General features: G+C 43.4%; 2 protein-coding genes across 2 annotated transcripts; both read right to left on the bottom strand.

Moving 5' to 3' along the window:
- Nucleotides 1–3,270: 3,270 nt before the first annotated feature.
- On the bottom strand, nt 3,271–7,138 carry LOC114793406 (zinc finger protein 2 homolog). Its single transcript, XM_028985139.1, has 2 exons — nt 6,952–7,138; nt 3,271–5,231 (listed from the first exon to the last, which is right to left on the bottom strand). Exon 2 carries the CDS (start codon nt 5,067–5,069, stop codon nt 3,573–3,575), a length of 1,497 nt encoding a protein of 498 aa, XP_028840972.1. The 5' UTR covers nt 5,070–5,231; nt 6,952–7,138; the 3' UTR covers nt 3,271–3,572.
- A 2,475-nt stretch (nt 7,139–9,613) lies between these two features.
- Nucleotides 9,614–19,539, bottom strand: LOC114793407 (uncharacterized). Its single transcript, XM_028985140.1, has 4 exons — nt 19,122–19,539; nt 15,134–15,466; nt 13,918–14,226; nt 9,614–13,458 (listed from the first exon to the last, which is right to left on the bottom strand). Exons 1-4 carry the CDS (start codon nt 19,396–19,398, stop codon nt 12,998–13,000), a joined length of 1,380 nt encoding a protein of 459 aa, XP_028840973.1. The 5' UTR covers nt 19,399–19,539; the 3' UTR covers nt 9,614–12,997.
- Nucleotides 19,540–19,931: the final 392 nt, after the last annotated feature.

Genomic DNA, 19,931 nt, shown 5'->3' with positions numbered 1-19,931 from the left:
ATCATCAGTAATAGTGTAGTGAAGGGATCACTGCTTTTTATCGCTTATCAAGACATTTCAGGATAATCCAAAATGTCCCTTTCATTACATTTTTCAGTTCTCCTATATTTTCTACTGAAGAATACATACTGTGCTATACTTCCACCCTCTACCACAGCAGTCTCTCACAAATAATTCACAGGTTTCAGGATTGTGTGCATCAGTGGGGTAGTGGGCAGCTGACACGGTTCTTCAGGTCATCGGCAGCCTGTAAACAAACATCTTTTTAAAAGGGTTTGGGAGGGTTGTGTCAGGAAGGGCATCCGGTGTGAAAATTGTGCTTACAACCGGACCGGTCGAACGGGATCAGCTGAAGGGAGCAGAGGACGACAGTTGATCGGTGTTCTGAAAACTGTGTACAGAAATCCAAGGGCAATCCACGAGGCATAAGTCCAGAATGTACAAAAATATGCATACTGCCCATCAGTTCTACGGTGTATATAAGACGTTCTGAGTAATTCTTTACCGTTAGTGTTTTACCTTTAAATGTTTTACATCCATTTCATATACACTATTGTTATTATTTAAACTGATGATTAATAATCACCTAGTGGCATCTAGACACTTACTAATATAAATCATCCGTTATATTCGTATCAGGTGACTGTCACGGGCAGCTTTGGTCGACTGGTTCTCAGCAACTTTCTCACTTTCAAACCAGAAGTCTCTAATATACATTGAATAAAATTGAATGGTATGCTCACAGTACTCAGTAATATTATGGCTTGACTTCACAACAATATAAAGAAATCAGTGGCTATTGTTCAGGACCCATCTGTGAATCAATGAAATATTGTTGCTTGTGAATACGGTTGACGAGAGCTGAGCCACTGCTTCATATGTACATTTGGTGTCACCTAGTGGTTATCAAATCAAGTTGTGAAAATGGATATTACCTCAGAAAAATGATTCATTAACAATGACAAGTTTTGTTTTCAATATACATATCTAGACAATTAAGATAGATGTGAATTTACAGGAATGGTCCATGAGTAGACCTTTGCAAGTGAAGTGATTGTCATTGTGAAATCACCCTTGGTGAGCAGTGGGCAGCCATGACAGGCGCCCGGGGAGCAGTGTGTGGGGACGGCGCTTTGCTCAGTGTCACCTTGGTGGATCAGGATTCAAACTGCCAATCTTCTGATTACGGGGCCACTTCCTTAACTACTACTACTGACCCTTTGCATTTGATAGTTACGGAATATTTAAAAAGTCTCATTGGATATGAAAGTAGCTCACCAATATCTGAGAGGTGAATTGCCTGTTTTTTTTTTGCCACGATTCAAGAATTGTCATTATTTATAGCTTAGCACCACCTTCGGGTGCCCTTTGGTATTGCAACCGCACTCTAGAAGTCCATTGAGTGCCATTGACTCCGGCCTATGACAAATCAAATGAATCAACCATATACATATGAGTACATTTACATAACCGCAAAATGACATATGTTGAATGAATGAATTGCAATATTCTGTGTTAGATTTGTTCATCAGGCAAAATGGAGCGTTAATGTGGTGGGAAGAGTCTTTGATGATCTTGAGTGGTCTGGGCCAGCAGAGCACTATAGTGTTGTCAAATTTCACGATGAAACTAGAGCTGATGGTGACCACAGAGTTGGGGGTATAGAGGGAGCCCGGCAGGGGAGCTCAGAATCATCTGTGCACAGATCCAGTACTGAGAGTGATGGTGCTGTACAATCCCTTCAGTCCTTTCACTCTCTGAATGCATTTTACGATTGTCATTCATATTTAAATGCTGATCATATTAAAGAGCAAAAGAATAAAAAAGCATGAGTCACTTTAGCCATTTAATCGGTTGCACACATCTCGATTGTTTGCCTTGTATTTTCTGGCAAATTTGTACATTTATTTCTACTTTTAAATGAAGGTACAAAGAGTATCTGGTAAAGTGCTTTAGAAGTATAGAACTTTTAGAACTTCTAAAAAAAAAAAGCATAACTTTTTCAAATGATATTTTTCAGCATTTGGATTCTGTTCACCATTTGCCATTTCGACCCGATGACAATAATAAGAATATCATGGCGGTGCGTTGTCCAATGTGTTCCAGGAATCAGATTTCAAATTCGCATTTTTCTTGCACACTACGCCCCCTGATGGCTGCTGGCAGCGTGATCTCACCCACACGTGGCAGGCGTTTTACAGACATGAAGCACAGCAGGCCATGCCTTCCTGATGGAGGTCAGCAGGGTTTTAATGGAATCAGGCTGCCTGACACACTTCTCTGGCGGCTGCTAAAGGGGAGGGCGTGAAGGGTTAAACCTGGTGGATATGGCGCTCACCTGAAACAAGCAGGTCTCTTGTGAGCCCAACTGAAGGGGCATAAATTAGATGCTGATAGAACCTGGGCTCTGGTCCAGTGTCATGCAGCGCACTGTATTACTCTGTGCTGATTACCATGCATGCTGCCATCTCTGACACACACCCGTTCCGCAACTCAAATCAGCCGCCTAATACCCCGTAAATGGCAAAGAGTTCAAACATTTTAAAAGAGGTCTGTTGATTAAGACAACTAGAAAACAATTTAAGTGCACGAACGTAAAAGGTTTCCAGGAATTAAGACAACTAGAAAACAATTTAAGTGCACAAACGTAAAACGTTTCCAGGAAACCTTATCCCCTATGAAGAATGTAAACCTCTGTAATTTTGTGGTTTTGCTATTAGCCTGAGTGTCCCATGGTCCAGCCAAATGATTGATTCTGTTAGTGTCCGAAAATATAAAGGAAGAATGTGATCTGTGCATCATGCATTATTACCTTATTTGCTAAATGTTACCCAATGACATTGCTTATTACCATGTATTTACATGGTATTTTAAAAAATGGTGTTATGAAATATTCATAACTTCTCTAGAGCAAGAGCATTAGGTCAAAGTGCTGATGGTAGTATGTGGGAGGATGATCTTCATTGGCTGATGGAGCGTAGGCTACAACCACACATTTTGTTGCTCGTATTCAAATTAATACCCAGATTGAATGGCAATGACCACTTTTAGTTTGATGCTCATCTTTCACCTGAAAATTGCCAATGTCACACAGCGACAAATGTCTTCAGCCAGATCATGGATGTGTTTATTAAAAAAACATCTCTTAAAAAAAAAAAAAAAAAAAAAACAATATTCATTTTTACATTAGTTTCTTTAATAAATCGATCCAGTACATAGTTTTGGAATTACATTTTCTCAGTAAATGTGTACACAGTGAGTATCTTACTGGAAGAAAGAAATTCAGAATGGCACCCAGCACAACACGTTTCAGACGACATACAATGCTTTCAGATCTCTCTCATAAACCAAAAATAAGCACTGATCCCAAATGTGAAGACACTTGCAAAAAAAAAGCAAATCAGTCACAACTGGACCCCAAACATCATAATGCAAAAGGACACAGAGGTATGAAAACATAAGGAAAACATATATATTTATATTTATTTATATATATATATATATATTGTAATATTTTCTTTTAAAAAAGGAATAATACTCTGAGAGGTTAAAAGGTTTTTTTTTGTCTGTTTTTAACTACTATCGTTACTGCGGCTGCTCCCGCTGCTTAGGTCTGGTCGTTCTCGTTTGTGGATTTGCTCGTGTGCTTTGAGGTGGCCAGACTGGCTGAACTTCTTCCCGCAGTGGGAGCAGATGTACGGCCGCTCGCCCGTGTGGATTTGCTGGTGTGCTTTAAGATGTCCCAAGCGACCAAAGCTCTTGCCACACTGGGTGCAGCCGAACGGCCGCTCCCCCGAGTGAATCTTCTCGTGCGTTTTGAGGACCCCTGAATTGCTGAACGACTTCCCGCACTGGGAGCAGGTGTACGGCTTCTCGCCCGTGTGGATCTGCTGGTGGTTCCTGAAGCTCATCTCCTTGACGAAGCTCTTCCCACAGTGTGCGCAGCAGAAAGGCCGCTCCCCCGTGTGGCTTAGCTGGTGGGCTTTGAGTTCCTTGGACTGACCGAAGGTTTTCCCGCACTGGATGCAACAGAAGGGCTTTTCTCCGGTGTGGAGCCTCTGGTGCGACCTGAGGTCGTCAGCTTTCGTGAACCCCTTCGGACAGTGCGCGCAAGTGTAGGGCTTCTGCCCCGTGTGGATGAGCTGGTGCCTCTTCAGGTTGCCCGCCTGACCGAAGCTCTTGCCGCACTGCGAGCACGTGTACGGCCGCTCGCCCGTGTGGATGCGCTGGTGTGTCTTGAGGTTGCCCAGAGTGCTGAAGTTCTTCCCGCACTGGGTGCAGGAAAATGGTTTCTCGCCCGTGGGGTTCCGGGGCTTGCGCTGAGTTGTACCGTGCCCTTTTGTCCCCGTTTGGCTTGGTTCTACCACGCCCTTACCTTCGTGGGCCGACTGGAGCTCGTAGAGGGTACCTGAGGTGAACTCCCCATCGAGCTTCCCAACACCCTCAATGATGGCGTCGGGCCGGAGCTTGTTCAGCTCTGTGCGCAGCTCAGCCATGTGAATGGACTCCAGGGCGTTCATTTCCGCCTTGAGGTGGCTGGACATGAGGTTGGGTTCGTACTCGGTTTTGATGGCACTGAGTTCGGTGGTGTAGTAACACTGCAAGTCGGCGTGCTGCTCCGACTTGATGTACTCCAGGCTGTCCGAGACGTGGCTGATGTAGTCGAACGCCAGGCTGGGCTCGTAGTGACTCTTGTAGGAGTCCATCTCAGTGCTGTGAAAGCAGTGAATGTCGCCATGGTGCTCTGACTTGATGTAATCCAGGCCGCTGATCTCCATCTTGATCTGCTCAGTGCCCAGCTCGGCTGTGCTCAGCGGCTGGATCTCGGAGAGGTCCACCGTGCAGATGGGGTCGGGGTCCGGCTCGCTCTTCACGCAGGGCAGCATAGCCATGGGTTCGGCGATCTCAGAGGCCAGGGTGCTAAGGGTCGGGGTGGTACAGTCAGATGACAGCAGCTGGAGAGTGGGAGTGCTGCACTCGGGCCGGAGCGGGTCCAGCGGCGGAGAGGCACATTCCGAAGCCAGGGTGTTTAGTCCTAGTGCCATGCCATCTGTCTCTAACTCTGCCATGGCGGTGATTCCAGCTCCACCCTCAAGCAGCTTCAGTTAAGGGTCAGAGATTGTACAGGCACTGGTGTAAACGTCGGCCACCCTGAAAACGCACACTTTGCTTGTGTCAAGGATGCCGAGCCTTATTCCCTGGGCAAAGAGGACTGCTGGCCTCTGAAGATCCTGCATGATTAAATAAAGGAACAAAACAAGAAACAAACAAAAAAAAAGGTCAACCAGGCAAAGTTTATTGGACACAGTGTCACAAGATTCTCATGCATTTTTGTTAATTTACAATCATCTTCTTTGCATCTTTTATAGGCTTTGGTCGTACAATTGCAAACACAGAGCAACAGCAATCGCTTGTCTCAATCCTGATGCTCCTAAACGAGAGGACAATCACATAACAAGTCCGCAGAACTGCAACACACGTAACAAAGTGCCAAATGAATGAATCACACGACCATGACTCACGTTCAGTCTGGCAGGGCATTTAAATTAGAACCAGAGAGGGGAGGTTAAATCATTATTTTAATATCATGACTCATTCGTTTGAAACTTTTTTTATTTTAAATAAAAGGGAAATTAACCCCGTTTAAACAACGGCTTTACCTTCTTGTACGCATTAAACAAATATTTCATGAGGCTGCAGCTGACAGCACGGTGCACAGCGCAAATCTGGGTCACAGGCCACCAACTTCCCACCCAGCATCTGTTTCTCTCCATTTCATTAATTATTAGCTGGTATACATTTGTACGTCTATACGTGTAAGCATGTATGTTAATGACCCCTGTGTAATCACAAATTAATAACCGTTGCTTGTTTGTTAGTGCATGGAACCAAGCATGGGAGAAATATTAACAATAAACAAACGACCCTCTGGTGCCGGTACACCGGCAGATAATCGAACTGCTTAATACGTTTAAAAGTATATGAAGTGGAATGGAGAGCAGGCTAGCGCAGTACGCGCAACATCTGGTGTGCACGGTGCAGCAGGGCCACATCTGGAAAGGAGCTGAGAAAGCGGCGAACGCCAGACGTGCAATCTTATTTTTTTTAAAAAAAAGTTAAAAGCAGCAGTTCCTCCACACGAAAACAAAAAAAAAATCATGATAACAGCGACAATAAAAAGTTGTGCGCCCCTTTTTGTCATAAATTTGTCACGGCCCGGCAATATATATATATATATATATATACTTATAATATATATGTATGCATTTTTTCGTATTACGATAGTCAGAAAAGCGCCACCTCGGTAGGTAACTCTGCCAGTTCGCCACGCATCGAGCACTTTTTCCTGCTGCTCGCCTTTTTTTTCTACGTCTTGTCATTTTTTTGTTACTTTAACACACTGACGCGCCTGAAAAGCGGCTTCTCTCCGCGTCGACAACGCGGTTCGACGCGTTCGCGGTGTTCGTGGGGAAATAAAGTGCACGGGGTTTTGGGGGTTTTTTTATGTACAAAAGAGCGGTGCAAAATGCCATCTAGCCAGCTAGCCAGTGGCCATCTTGTTTATTGCTAACGTCGCTGGAACGCGCTAACCGTGTAGCTTCGCCTCCCGGCCCCGACAGCAAAAGTTGTTCTTTAAAAAAAAAAAAGCGGCGCGCCGAGAGCCGCAACTTTTCCTTTTTCTTTTTTTTTTTTTGCTTCGCTTCTCCTCGAGCGTTCGCGTCTTTGATGCGCCGTCTGGTTTTGCGGCGGGATTTTCTTCTATATCCCCTCTCTCTCCATAACAAAAGACGAGATATCGTATTACGATACCTGCGCTGGGCCACGCACGTTTACATCACCGCGCAGAAATAGGTGGCGCGCGGGGGGGGGGGGAGAGAATGAGACAAAAATAAATAATTTAAAAAAGCAGTAATAAAATAAAAAAAACAATAGCTCGGCAGCGGTAGCTACCTGCCGCTCTCCCAATTCATTGCGCGTTTTATTTGGCGTCTCCGGCTCGCCGTGGCGCTGGGTACTTTGTGCCTGAGCCGGACCCGCCACGTCCTCTTCGGCCCGGGAGTCCAGCAGCCTCCTCCGCGTCGCGCACTCCTCTCCTTCCCCCTCTCCTCTCCTCCCTTTCCCCCGCTCTCTCTCTCCCTCTCCCCCTCTCTCTCTCATTGACTAATTCCGCTCGCGCTTTTGCGCTCCCGCGTCGCTCTCTCTCTCTCTCTCTCCTCCCGCCGCCTCCGCGAAAGCACTTCCGTCGCGGGGCGCGAGTGCGCGCGCAGCGCGCGTCCCACTTCCGACGAGAGTCGGGGGCGCAGCAGTGTAAGTGCACAGGTCGATTAAAAAAATAAGACAACTATCTAAACAACTGTCGCGCACACGGCGCGTGTTTTTTTTTTTTTTTGCTCGCCGGGGGTTCGGTGCGGGTGTTAAAGGGCCGCGCGGCCCGGTTGTGATTTCATCAAGATTTGACTCTGTAGCCACGCGACAGCTAACCAATCGGTGCACGGAACCCAGATATGTGGGTATTTTTTTTTAAAGTGCACTTTTAAGGGGGGACGGAGACAGATGTGGGTTTAACCCTGTAATGGCTGGGGTGGCGTGGTATGTTGGCATTGTACAGGCACCCTGTACTATTCACTGGCCAATGAAATGCTACAGTCCTGCTACCGTGACGATGATTCGGTTATTCGGCAAAACGGACATATCAGATCGTGCATGTCATACAACATGCAAGATGTACTGTACATGCTAAAGTAATGTAAAGTGCACAGTGCAGTGTGCACTAATAGTGAACCCATCATCACATTGCTCATACGTCCTTGGTTTGCATATTATACATAATATATATCACATACATCTCATATTCACAATAAGTTATTGTTTACATGAGTGCTTTTCCTATTTGCTCTGAATTTTAATTAAATAGGTAAAAGTTCCCTTTGATATTACTAATAATGTATGAGAAGAAGCTCACTTCACCCTCTCCAGCAACGCGGGTGCGACACTCATAAGTGAACAGAACGTAGACCACTGCTCCCTTGTCCAGGTCACATGGTCTTGAGGCCCAATGCAAACGTTCACGCTGGTGTCAGTGGAGTCACCTGCAACGGTCGTCTGGCATTCAAGCCAAAGCGGTGGAGGGAGTTGCAAATGGTTTGCTGGAAGTACACAATATGGAGTACACAATATGAGGTGTCATTAATACGGTGTGTGTGTGTGTATACATATATATATATATACACACTGTATATTTTATATATCATTTTATTCCCAACAGCTTTTGTAATAATGTTTCAGTGCAAAATGAAACTGTCAAAAAGTATTCTAATATTCAAAGCTTGGTAAAGCCCATTGAGTCCATTTTTGCAAAGACATAAGTGTTGTTGCCTTGTCATATGTCATATGTGACTAATAATGGATGCAACTAGACCTCAGCAAACATGCCTGAGATTCACCCTGAGACTAAAGTGTTGATTATCAAGAGGCTGAAGACCAGATCCACTGCTGATGTGGCAGACACCTTCAATGTCTCTTAGTGTCAAGTACAGAGGGAAAAAAAAAAAAAAAGATTTGAAGAGACAGGAGACGTTTTTGACAAGCCCATGTCAGGCAGACCCCGCAAGACAACTGCTCGAGAGGACAGTTTGTTGGCCCGAATATCCAAGGGCAGCCCATTTTCCACTGCAGCAGAGCTCCACAAGACCTGGTCAACTGAAGTCCCTGTGTCAACAAGAACAGTTTGTCGGATTCTGTCTCGAAATGGCCTCCATGGTTGAATCAGTACCCAGAAGCAATCACTAAACAAAAGACAATTGAAAAACTGTTGCATTTACCAAGGCCCACAGCCTGCTAAAAGGATGGACGCTGAAAAAGGGGCAGAAGGTTGATTGATCAGATGAATCTTCTGTTCTCCCACCACCATGTACACTAGGTGAACTGTTTGTAGGCATGAGGGTGTAGTACCCACAAGCCTTAGTGAGTCCGCACCCTGTGCTCAGTATCCTAGGATGGGCTCCTGCAGCTGCCACCCAGAGTAACAGGACTAAGCGTTTATGGAAAGTTAGTGAGTTTTATGTGAATATAAAATAATCAGGTTGCAAACTGTACAATAGTGACTATGCATAATTAAGTCATGTTGTCCCCTTCTTAAGCAGATGCCTCCAATCTATATTCATCAGATCTCATGAACTTCTTCCATTGATCCCGAGCCTCGTTTTCATAAGCCTCAACAACAAGGTACCATGTCGTGTCACACCACTTTTTAGGTCTATAACAGTGTGTGGAAATGCTATTAATTTCACTTTCACATGTGAGTTGCTCATTTTCTATGATTTGATGTCACCAAAAACTGATTGCAGGTAACAGACTTTCTTTTTTTTCCCTGAACAAATTAGTTCCAGTTGAGATAATGGTTCACCAGTGTCTTTTTAATAATAAGTTGTCATTTCAATTTTAGTAACATCAGTGATCTCTATGTTTTTCGTTGTGTAACTACAATTACACAACGTGACTGATCATTTAATGTTCACAGTGCACTAAACACTTAACATGAAGAGGACTTCATAAATGTAATATTACAAAATAAACTGAAACCATGGTATATTGAACAAATCAGCACATTTGGTACACATATTTTGGTTTATTTTTCTTACAATGATTACCCAGTTTCAATGTCTAAAATATATAAAATGATGCCCAAAGTAGTTCAAAACAGGAGAAGCAGAAGCTGTGACACAAGCTGTATTTAGGCTAAAGACAAGAAAGAAGAAAACATTCAATCACTATCTTTAATTTGGGTACACTAGCAAATGACAAGTGCTTCACCACCGCACCAGCTAGAAACAGCTTCTGAAACCATAACCATTTCTTTATGAAAACTAGCCTAGGTCACAATGTTTCATAAAAAGTTAATACATTTGAGCAAATGCTAAATAAGGTATTACAAAATTTCACAATAAAAAAAATAATAAAAATAGTAAAACCACAAAAGAATATACAGCTGGAAAAAACTAATGTACTCTATGTGTGTACAACTTTAAAAGTCCCTACTTTCATTGGTCAGTCCCTGATTACTCATCCTATGTGCAAATACAGGCAGGGATCATTTCATATTCATTACACCATAAACATTGGGCAAAAATGCATCATTAATCTAAGGCCCAAATGAAAACCCTATACTGATATTCTTTGTGCCTGGAATGGGACACTTGACTGACCATTACAATTCTGAAATGTTGAAAAATATCCACTTTGCTTAAACTTTTTCTTGGCTATCGGTGTTACACTGTAAATACACTATTATATTATATTCATATATTTTACTTAATCCCCACCAGTGACCAATGAATTCATCAGTCCTCTTTAAAATGAAGGTGTTTAAAATGTAAACACGTCGACACAGAGAATATAAGGACTACATCAATTATGTCACATGACTGAGGTAATGGCTGTTCAATTACCCAATTTCCTATGCACTCCATTCTGCTGCTTAAATAAAATGAGGTACTGTGGTCTATGAAAACAGACAAAATATCATCAGAGACAACACAATGCATTACATCCTGTCATATGTCAAAAAGTGGGCAAAAAAAGAGATAAATGAAAACCAATCCAATCGCCTCACTTGGAGGGGACACTACGCACATTCAAAACAGTATTGCTCATTAGGTCTACACCTTATCCTCTGTGTAACAAGCAATGGGCTCAAAGGGCCAACATGGCAGTGGGGCAATGAAAGGAAGAGTTATCAAAATAAAAACAGTGACACGTAAAGTGATGATGGAGACCAATGGGGGCTTTTAACAGTTCTGCCTATGAGATGCATTTTTTTGGTTTGCTATTTGTATACTACAATGCCAGACTGAATGAATGGAAACATCTGAAGTGAACATCTGTCATGCATAAGTGAAGTCTAGGCAGACAACAGCATTGTTGTTAGCAGGAAAATTCACAAATTCTTTGTGAGTGGTGTCAAGTATGCAAAAGAATCTGTTTTTAGCAGTGAGCAAAGTGAAGTAAAACCAGATATAACAAACACCGTGGCCAGAACTAGAAAAGCTTAAAATCGGTACAGTTTGACCTTTAAAAAGTCATGTCAAATATGTTTTCCTACAGCCACAGGTTATACAAGAATCACCTCCATCCACTGCAATTAAGGTTTGAAATTCAGGGGACATAACCTGCCAACCTGTGTCTATTCCTGCTGCAGAAACCATGCATGGCGGGGTTTAGTTATATTATACACCTACGTAGCTACCTGAAATCTTTATCTCTGAGTGGCCATAGCTGAGAAATGAAGGTTTTTTTTTATCCAGCATTTCAGCACGGTAGTAACAGTATGTGAACGTGTTTAACAGTAACCCTGTTATTGCTTTATAATTTTCCAATGTAATGAGATGAAGGCTGCTCTACAGATACGGCAGAAGAAAAGCCTTCCTCAAGAACTGAAGCAGATTGTCAGAATGCAAAAACCATCCACCTTGTACTCTGCACCTCAGCGTCGGCCTTGACAGCAGGGACTGCTACTTGTTCTTATTTATCTGAACCAAAATGAGTATTCCGAAAAAGGTATATACACGTGGATACACAACAAATCAGGAAGACATTTAAGCAGCTAAGAAGCCCCTGATCTTAACAGGTCTTCACAGAATGCATTGTGTTTATGTACATAAACCATAAGTGCAGAAAGATCCTTTGTATCCACGACGACAACTGCAACCTCAGTCTCTACCAGTGAGTTCTGGTCACGCTACAGGTGGGATGCAAGAGGAGTTAAGCCTGCAGAGAACAACACTAACACACTCTTCCCCTTTTGCTCAACTACTGCACTTAGAATACAAGTGGCAGTATGTCATTAAAAATTAAATTAATTTCAGAAGAAAACAGTATGTAAATATTTCAATTTATTCAAACAGGACCGTTTTAAAGTCTAGGTCAGAGTTGCCATGACCTTTTAAAATAAACCAATAAATAAATTTGTCTCTGTAAATCAGACTTTACTTTGTACTCCTGGCCTTAATGAAAAAAAAAGTTTTATGGGGAAAATATTTAAAAAGGCGACTGTTGTGTTGTAAAGACTGCACTGTCCCATGCTTCTGTTTACATGGATAGTACATGATCAGACATTTCACTTTCACACCAATACCCAGAATTTACTGTTATGTCCGGCTGGCTTCAATTTCAAACAGTAGGTAGTATGACAACCCCAACATTAGTGGAGGTACCTTGATATTTAGAATACACTCTCAAATTTTCCTGACCTGACATTAAAAAACATTAACTGAAATCTCTATATGTAGCCTATATTAGTTCAGTGTGCATGTAATTGAAGATTTAATTGTAATATGAAAATATAAATGGCAGCCTGTTGTTTTGAAATTGATTCTTTCCCACTTGGGTTAGGGTTAGTTTATTAGGGTTGGGACTAATAGGGATTATGTTATCTTATAATATATAACATTACACACAGACACATTGAATTCTTGTACATAAATAGATTTCAGTTTTGTATGTACATTAATTAAATGTGTGTGTTTATATATAAATATACACACACACACAGAATGAATGTAGTATATCTTTACATAATGGTCTAGTAGAATTGTCGATTCTGATTGATTTCTTGGTTTCTTTATCCTGCAAGTGAGGGTCTTGAAAAGCGTTTTTCATTTTATCATCTGGAACAAACAAAAGTTCAGCCAGAAGAACAGTGTGCCCTTTATAGTTAACATTATTTTTTGACAAGACCATGGTAAAAGTGAGATCAAATCAATCCAATCACAGGTGTGTGTTAATTATTTCCAATTTATTAACAAAACACCTCACAGTGGATTATCCCACACATATACTGTAAATCTAGTATTTCATTGCAGATAAGGAAATACAAGATATGTGAATAGGAGTTGGGAGTTTTGAAGATCACTATCTGTCCATAATGATCAGTTTGAGACTTTTTGTCGTAAGTGCCTCTACACTGAGATGGTTTTTCTGGGGCTTTATTTGGGTCAGGTCAGGTGGTTTTCCCAGCATGTGTCCGTAAGTGAGTTTGCAGACGTGCTATCTGCGTGAACCTCTTGCCGCACTCAGAGCAGCGGATACCCGGCGTGCTGTGTGTCTGTCGGTGGGCTTTGAGCAGGTGCGCCCTGCTAAATTTCTTACCGCACTGTTTGCACACATGCTGCTTTTTGCTCTTTGCCTTGGGGGAAAAGGAGCAGTCAGAATCATCGCTTTTCTCCTCTTCATCCTCCTCCTCCTCTTCATCGTCGTCATCAGCCTTATCATTACCCTTTGCAGAAGTTGGAGAAGCTGGGCTGGTTTTTTTATCAAGCGCCAGAGGGATGTCCGCATCACATGGTGCCTCAGAGAGAGATGGGATGCCCTCCATGGATTCCTCCTCACCCTCCAGCAGCTGGGAGGGAAGAGTGAGGAGCCTGTGCAGCATCGACGGGGATTTCATTTGAGACTCGTCACCTGTTTTGGGAGGAAGACAAGAGGGTTACGCCCTGGTTACCTGGTTACGCCACAGTTGTTCAATGCTTGGTACAGGCTGCTTTTACTCATTACAATACAGTACACAAAAGCGATACGTCTGCACAAGCAATGGTCTTTCAAGAGATGATTTAACCCTGGATGCTGTGGAAAATCTTTTTTTTTTTCTTACACAGCCGTTCAGCATAGAAAAATAATCAAAATAATTAACTGAGACGTTTGTAATTGATTTCCTGAACCTTGGGTTATTCTCTCCATCACATGCACAATTTTCACTACACAAGTGATGCATTAAAAAAAAGGGATGATACGGGCTGCCTCGGGGGTAAAGAGCAGACAAGCATGTGAGCATTCCACTTTTGACAGCCCCAGCGCTGGGAAATGTGTTGGTTGTAGCTGCAGATTCAGTCGATCAGACTCCGCCTCAGTGTACACACCCACCTGTGTTGCAGACCACTGGCTCCCCTTGAGAGTTGGAGGGTGGGATCACCACTTTCATGGGCTCAGTCTCCAGCCACTGCAGTTTCTCTTTGTCGGTCTTGGCTCCTGGGGGCGGTGGGTCCAGGGTCTCCCTGATAAGAGCTTCCATGTTGGGTGTCGGCCCTGTGGCCAGATCTGTGTTGTCTTCGGCTTTTACTGCTTTGAGTTCTTTGATCTTCCAGAGGTCACTGCACCACTTCTGTCCAAAGACCTTGTCCATGATTGGAACCCAGTCCTGTGTGACGTTGAGGACCTTCTGCTTGTCTGGCTCTAGTGATTAAAGGCAGAAAAAAGGAACATGCATAAGACGCAAAATTGGAGGATATGAAGAGCGCCCCCGAAAAATAACAAGCTGTTGATAAATTACTCGCTCTCAGATTATTTATGGAAATGTTTGGATCTGATCTCTTAGGAAACTGCCTCTGGGGAAAATTCAGAGTGTGTAATGAACACCGACAGGAGGTTTTGTCATTTTATTGCCCATGGCAATATAGAAAACTGTCTTTAGAGAAAAAAATGAATGAAAATGTTAAATGGAAAATCTCTGACAAAATATCACAAAGTAATATAGAAACACTTCATAAAGAAGTCACTTACATTAGTGATGGCTACAGAACAACAGAGACAAGTCATCATTAGTGTTGTATTGGTCAACAAAATGTATGACTAAATATCTTAGTCAGAAATCTTTTTTGACATGATAAGGATGAGACGTAAATGCAGATCATGTGACAATAACGAAATAGATCATGAAATAATGTTGGAGAATAAAACCGGACTAAATATTGTTAACATAAGATAAAAACTAGATGAAAATGCTTGGTCAAAAAACATGGAAGAAATCAGAGTGAGTGTCTTCCATGCCTGGAATGGATGTAGAGTATTCTTGTGTCTATAAGGTAACAATAATAAAATAATAAGATAACTTTGTTTTAATTATGAAGTGGATTTGACTAAAAGAAAATTTTGTTTTTGTCTGTTCTACTAGGTAGTTGTACTATACTAACTGGGTTAAACATTGCATTATTTATTAAATTAAGTTTAAGACTAAAATTTTTTTTTTTTTCTGGATTTGGTGTGAACTGATATGTGAGCCCCTCGTTGTAAATCAAAGGTTGAAGTAAACAGGGTAAACTATAACTGTGTGCATTAAAGAGGGTAGGGAAATGGTCAATACCGTTCATGGTTTCACGTGACGTCGCCTGCTCTTTTTTCTCCAAAACCTCTTGCTTAAGGTTTCTGCCACCAAACAGTTCCTGTCTGGCTCTCTCGGAGCTGCCAGGGGAGTCGGAGTCATTGTCACGCTCCTCTACTGCAGCTGCAGTGATGCTTCCCTTCCTTTCCTCCCTGACATCTTTCCCCCAGGCACGCAGTCGGTCCCTCAAGGCATCTGTCTCGCTGTCTTTTTTGGTCAACTCCAGGAAGAGATCGTCGAAGCTGTCCTCAACAATCTTGGTGAGTTCACACAAGGCAAACTCCAGCACCTGCTCCATCACCACTTTCAGCTGAACTGCAGGGCGGGGAACACAAAATAAATAATTCAGTCTCATTTTCATACTATTCAGTCCTTTACATTTACAGCATTTATCAGACGCCCTTATCCAGAGCGACTTACAATCAGTAGTTACAGGGACAGTCCCCCCCTGGAGCAACTTGGGGTTAAGTGTCTTGCTCAGGGACACAATGGTAGTAAGTGGGATCCACTAGGCTACTACCACCCAGTCATATTATTCCATATACCATATAATGGTATTCATGTACGTGTGTGCTTTCTTTCCTGTTTCAGAACTGGTATTGTTTCTCTGAGAGGAAGTAGACACCCACACTAATAAAAAAAAAGTAAGTAAAAGCATGTTTCTCTGGAAAATAAAGGATTTTCATTTGAAAAATTCGAAACACACATCCTCTACAAATGTGGAGAGTTCAAATTCTGGAAAAAAGTACAGAACACAATGGAGAATGTCCCTGAATATCAAAACTGGATAATCGCCACTCGTCACAACAGACGCTGAAACACTCAGACATCAGACAGACAGAGATATACAGTTCAATTAAAAAAAATTATATAAATTACACGCTGCATTTACAGGTGTGCAACATGATATTCATATACACCGTCATCAATAACACCATGACAAGCAAAGTAAATACCATGGCAGGTAGCAAGGGAACATTTGCACATTGACGGTGTGCTGTGGACCGCAGCTCTTCCTGGTAGAATAACAAACCTGGACCACGAAACAATGGGAATAGGTGTCCTATTCTGATGAATCCCAATCCCTTTTACAGGAGAAAGATGTGGTTGATGCTTTGTGCAATGTTCTGCCAGGAAACCTGAGGACCTGCCTTCAGGTGGATGGCACTTTGACACTTGCCACCTACCGAAACCTTGATGCTGACTAAGTCTACCTCTTTGTAGACACAGTGTTCCCTGATAGTGTTCCTTTACACAGACTAACATGACCCGACACAACAAGAACACAACAGTCAGTTTGATGTGTTGATTTGACCTCGGAATTATCCAGATCGCCATCCAACTCAGCATCAGTGGAATGTGCTGGGAAAATAAGTCAAAAACAAGGAGGCATCATCTCTCAACTGTCAAGATTTAAAGGACCTGATTGGTTTGCGCCCGACACCACATTCAGTCCAATTGAGTCCATGCTATTATTTTGAATAACGTCGTAATGTTATGGCTGCTCTAAACAGTGACGTGCTTTATACAAAAATCTGGGCACCCTTGCATAAAGAAGAAAGAATGAAAGAAAGTAAAGTGATTGTCATTGTGAAACACATCACAGCACATGGTGACACTCTCTGCTTTTAACCATCACCCTTAGTGAGCAGTGGGCAGCCATGACAGGCGCCCGGGGAGCAGTGTGTGGCACCTCAGTGGCGGATTCGAAATGGGAGCCTTCTGATTACGGGTCAGTTTATTAATGCTAACATCACTCACAGGTACTGTGTTACTTAAGAGCTCTTTTATTCTGCTTCTGGAAATATGCTTACGTTGGGTATTCCAACTGTATTTGCATTTATGGCATTGGGCAGATGCCCTTATCCAGAGCAACTTACAACGTGCTTTCATGCTGCCATCAACGAAGTAGTCAGTTCTGGTTCACTAGGACTCTAACCATGAATATAATAATTTTATTCACTCTGTTGTAGTTGTTTCTGGCATAAGTGAGACTTTAAGAAAGTTACAAGTTAGTTAAGTACGCTCTAAAGAGGAAGGTCTTAAGCTGCCGTTAGAAAATATTCAGTGACTGTGCTGTTCTGACCTCGAAGGGAAGTTCATTCCAAAGAAGAGTATTTGACACAATTATCTACAAATTTGGTTATTTAGTTGTACTCTCTTATCATTACATAGAGAGAATGGACAATTTAGGAAATGTGTAGGCCAAAGCCATTTAGGGGCAGTGGTGGCCTTGCGGTTAAGGAAGCGGCCCCGTAATCAGAAGGTTGCCGGTTCGAATCCCGATCCGCCAAGCTGCCACTGAGCAAAGCACCGTCCCCACACACTGCTCCCCGGGCGCCTGTCATGGCTGCCCACTGCTCACTCAGGGTGATGGGTTAAATGCAGAGGACAAATTTCACTGTGTGCATCGTGTGCTGTGCTGCTGTGTATCACATGTGACAATCACTTCACTTTATATTTATATACTTTATTCCTGAACAGGAGGGAAGTTCAATATGACCAGAGCAAACCCTAGACTACTAGTTAAGTGCACAGAGGAAGAACAAAGGATGCATATTTTTTTGCACAACGTTGTGATTGAAAAAGGCAAAGTTGAGGCCATGCAAAAAGTCATGAAAAATAAATCCACTGACGCTCACAGCAGGAGCAAGAACACAGCAAATGGTTTCCAGGTAGCCCTTCCCTCGCTTCATAATGTTACTGAGATTTGGTAGTTCAACAGTAACGGTGGAAGTCCGGTTGGGGTTCGGAAGATCAAGGAATCTTTACAACAGTCGTAATTATGATTTCCGAACTTGACCAATTATTTTGAGCAATTAAGAAATGCTACTTTTGCCCAATCTGAATAGTTTTTTTTTTGTGAAATACTGAAATCACCGGCCGACTAACACTCCGGGGGTGAAAGCTGAGCTGTTCCAAGATTTTGCTTTGCAGCTGAAATTATTTCACCGACTGCAAATCACTGCATCTATCTAATATTACCAAGCACTCCATTTCTGCAAGCTCTGCAACATGTTGGTTTCTCTTTTTTTTTCCTTCTTCTCTTAGTTCAGTTGAGATCAGCACACTTCCCTTTGGTCTGCGCTGTGCGTGACAAGGCTACATCCTCCGCGCCACGCGGCACGGGTTTGGCCGTCACTGCCTTCTCGCCTAACCACAGAGCCACTAGTTTCTCTGAGAATGTATCATTCGATAACGCATAAAGAGACAAGGTCCCCCCCCCGCTGATCAAAGCAAGGTGCGTCTTAATTCGGCTAAAAAAAAGCAGATGCACACCCCAAATAACAAAAACACGTGGCCAGTGACCAGAAGGTGTGACCAGTGCACCCTCGGCATCTGCATCCATGAGAGGGCGTGGCCTTCCATCTCTACTCTGATTGGTTTATTATTAGAGGAATGGCACCTTTTTTTTTTTAAATGTGCGACAACAATGTCGTCAACACCCTGACCACACACACACACACACGTCTGAGGCTGTTTCGTCTTCACCATTCGCCCACTTCCCCGTGCAACAAACCCAACAGACGGCGTGCAGTGGAATGACCTGCCGTTGCGTCACTTTTATTATCCATCCCGCGGACGACGCAACGAACTGCAGCTCACGGCCGTCCTCAAAAAAAAAAAAAAAAAAAAAAAAAATCGGACATTTCCCCGACTAGCAGAAAAGGAAACCATTTTTTAAAAAAGCGTCGGCGACGTTCGCGCGCCATTCATCCGAGGTCCGTCCTCAAAGCGGAAGAAAGTGCGCTAAAATAAGAAAGGTGCAGCGATCTGCGACCGCCTGCCCCCTCGTCTTCCTCCTCCTCCCCCGATATTTCTGGCATGAACCCACTGCGTGTGTTTCGCGCGACCGAACACGGAGGTAAACAGCCGTGTTTTTTTTTTGTTGTTGTTGTTGTTGTTGTTTTGACGCCGCGAAACGGCGGCGGGGACGTAAAACGCGGCGCCCCATGGCGGATAACCTTACCCACAGCCCGTCCCTTCTGCTCCAGCCGCGGCGCGCCCTGGCGCACGCCGCGCTCCGCGCCCTCGGCCCGCGCCGCGTCGCACTTCGCGCCGCCTTTCGCCTGGAGCCGCAGCCGCAGCCGCTGGTTCTCCTGGTCCCTGGCGGCCGTCTCCAGCAGCAGCGCGTTGAGGCTGGCGCCCACGGTCTTGGTGATTTCCTGGACGGCGAGTTGCACGACCTGCTCGAGGGCAGACTCGAGCTGACCTTGGAAAAACGAAATGTACAGCGTGCCGTTCATGTCTGCGTCCGCTCCGCCGGAGGACCGCTTTCATTATTTGTTTCCCCACCCCCCTCCACCGGAAAATTTCTTTGGGAAACAGACACAAGTCAACGCGCAAGTGACTGAGACGAAGCACTACCTCCTCTTTCAACGCATCATGTGTACACCCCTTGGATGCTACCGTAATGGCGGCTGTAAACACGCAAATTTAATGCGCAAAAAAAAAAAAAAAACATTGCACATTGCTCAGACATGTGAAAGAACGAAAGCTTAACTTGTTGTATAGTTTCTCAGACGGGAGCCAACTGATCTTAGAGTAGGGTGGTAGTGGCCTAGTGGGTAACACAATCGCCTATGAACCAGAAGACCCAGGTTCAAATCCCGCTTACTACCATTGTGTCCCTGAGCAAGACACTTAACCTTAAGTTGCTCCAGGAGGACTGTCCCCTGTAACTACTGATTGTAAGTCGCTCTGGATAAGTAAATGTAAATGTAAATGTAAATCTTGACGTCCGAACACGCATATCGCGCGTCATTGTCCATGTTACGGT

Source organism: Denticeps clupeoides, chromosome 7, assembly GCF_900700375.1.
Source record: "Denticeps clupeoides chromosome 7, fDenClu1.1, whole genome shotgun sequence".
Taxonomy (NCBI): Eukaryota; Metazoa; Chordata; class Actinopteri; order Clupeiformes; family Denticipitidae; genus Denticeps; species Denticeps clupeoides.
Note: the sequence above shows the minus strand (reverse complement) of the source record. Positions and strands in the feature narration are given on the sequence as shown.

Excerpts from the sequence above, each read along its gene's own strand:
- LOC114793406 (XM_028985139.1), bottom strand. The coding sequence starts at position 5,069 with ATGGCAGAGTTAGAGACAGATGGCATGGCACTAGGACTAAACACCCTG.
- LOC114793407 (XM_028985140.1), bottom strand. The coding sequence starts at position 19,398 with ATGAACGGCACGCTGTACATTTCGTTTTTCCAAGGTCAGCTCGAGTCT. Across the intron at positions 15,467-19,121 it reads GCAGAAGGGACGGGCTGTGG|TTCAGCTGAAAGTGGTGATG; the intron begins GTAAGGTTATCC and ends CCCGCCCTGCAG. Across the intron at positions 13,459-13,917 it reads GCCAGTGGTCTGCAACACAG|GTGACGAGTCTCAAATGAAA; the intron begins GTGGGTGTGTAC and ends CTCCCAAAACAG.